The 2031-nt window shown below is 53.8% G+C and overlaps 1 protein-coding gene across 1 annotated transcript in view; it reads left to right on the plus strand.

Annotated features, from left to right (window-relative positions):
* The window catches only part of LOC103460173 (receptor-type tyrosine-protein phosphatase mu-like), a 97680-nt gene that overhangs the window by 54963 nt on the left and 40686 nt on the right, over window positions 1-2031 (plus strand). Inside the window, exons 15-18 of the mRNA XM_017303119.1 lie at window positions 325-506; window positions 786-1130; window positions 1618-1830; window positions 1884-2000. Coding sequence (XP_017158608.1) covers window positions 325-506; window positions 786-1130; window positions 1618-1830; window positions 1884-2000 — 857 coding nt within the window. The remainder of the gene's footprint in view (window positions 1-324; window positions 507-785; window positions 1131-1617; window positions 1831-1883; window positions 2001-2031) is intronic.

A 2031-nucleotide genomic window follows, 5' to 3' on the forward strand; every position in this document is an offset into this window, starting at 1 on the left:
TTCAGGTGCAGGCGGGGCGCTGAGCGCGGCGCGTACAGGCGCAGTCGGGACGCTGAGCGTGGCGCGTTCAGGCGCAGTAGGGGCGCTGAGCGTTCGGGGGAATATTGATAATAAAGGGTATTCTTTATCATTGAGCCAATGTATTTTATTAACATCACAATGATGTATGTTGATTCTTAGATTAATTGTCAAGAAAATAACTGACTGGATTGTTTTGTTATTAGACTAGTTGTTAACTAAGTAACTGACCGACCGTTTAGTTTCCTGACCAGCTAGCTAAGACGGCGTAATGTTTCTGAGCTCTCATGAACCCTGCTGTCGCAGTAAGTACCAGGTGGTGGTGGAGGAGGAGCGCCCCCGCAGGCTGAAGAGAGGAACTGCAGAGATCCTGCGCTGCTATCCGGTTCCGGTCCACTTCCAGAACGCCTCCCTGCTCAACTCCCAGTACTACTTCAGCGCTGAGCTGCCCATGACCGAGCTGAGGAGCCCCACGGCCTTCTGTGTGGGTTAGTCAACTAGGATATCCTGCTAACAAGACCAGTTGGTTAACTAGGTTAGCCTGCTAACTAGGCTACTTAGCTAGCTAGGCTACTCTTCTGATTAACAGTGTTAACCAGTTACCAGGTTAAACCTGCATGTTTCTGTCTCGGCTTCTTTATGGTAACCCGTAGCAACAGGTAGGAGGTCAGAGGTCGCTGCGGTGTAGTTCCTAGGGCTGGTTGTAGCCTTTACCAGGTGAACAGTGTGTGGGACGGGTTGGTTAACCCGCTGCCTGTGTTGGACAGGAGACAACAGAACCTACGGCGGCTACTGGAACGCGCCGCTGCTGCCGCACAAGAGCTACGGCGTCTACTACCAGGCGGTCAGCACGGCCAACGGGGTGAGTCCACTGGTCACACTGGTCACACTGGTCATGCTTGTTGTATGCAGGCGTCCCTCCAGGAGGACACATGGAGGGACGCAGGTGTCTTTGTTTTCTACAGAAAGGGGTCAGAGGTCAGGATTTCCCATCATGCCTCTCTGCAGCAGCGGCATGATGGGAAATATTTGTTTTTTCAAAGCTTCACATTCACTTCCTGTTCCTGCTGACAGAGCCAGGAACACAGAGCGCAGTGTGTGTGTGTGTGTGTGTGTGTNACCGCTTGGATTGATTACAAGAAAGTCTATGACTTAGAGATGTACAACATCAATAGGACTCTAAGAGCCTTCAATAGGCCTGAACCCCCTCAGCCAAATCATCACCAAGACTGGCTACGGATCACACCTGATATAAATCTATTATACGCATCATCACATGGCCTATTATAAAGTTTATACATTTTCTTTTCATATTTTTATTATTGGTTTTCATCTCTGCATAATACAATGATTCCAAATACTGTATCGGAATGACCTGGTGCTGCTACATGTCAGTCATCAGATGTCTCTGATGTCTCTCTGGCTCCGCCTCTGGAGGGAAGTCCAGACGGGATCAGTTTCCTGTCAACAATGAGTCACTGCGCACGGAGGACTTCAGGTCTTCCTGCTCTCCCTTCATTTAGTGCTGCAGTCCTACATCCTGAGAGCCCATTAGTGCGGCACCTGCTGGTGTATGACTTCTGTCCTGACCATGAGGAGCAACTGTAGTTCCCAACATCCCTCAGGACACACGCGGGGCGCTGAGCGTGGCGCGTTCAGGCGCAGTAGGGGCGCTGAGCGCGGCGCGTTCAGGTGCAGTCGGGACGCTGAGCGCGGCGCGTTCAGGTGCAGTCGGGACGCTGAGCGCGGCGCGTTCAGGACACAAGCGGGACGCTGAGCGTGAGGCGTTCAGGCGCAGTCGGGACGCTGAGCGTGAGGCGTTCAGGACACAAGCGGGACGCTGAGCGTGAGGCGTTCAGGCGCAGTCGGGACGCTGAGCGTGAGGCGTTCAGGCGCAGTCGGGACGCTGAGCGTGGCGCGTTCAGGACACAAGCGGGACACTGAGCGTGATGCGTTCAGGCGCAGTCGGGGCGCTGAGCGCGGTGCGTTCAGGCGCAGACGGGACGCTGAGCG

The sequence above is a fragment of the Poecilia reticulata genome, unplaced genomic scaffold, assembly GCF_000633615.1.
Source record: "Poecilia reticulata strain Guanapo unplaced genomic scaffold, Guppy_female_1.0+MT scaffold_190, whole genome shotgun sequence".
In the NCBI taxonomy this organism is placed as follows: domain Eukaryota; kingdom Metazoa; phylum Chordata; class Actinopteri; order Cyprinodontiformes; family Poeciliidae; genus Poecilia; species Poecilia reticulata.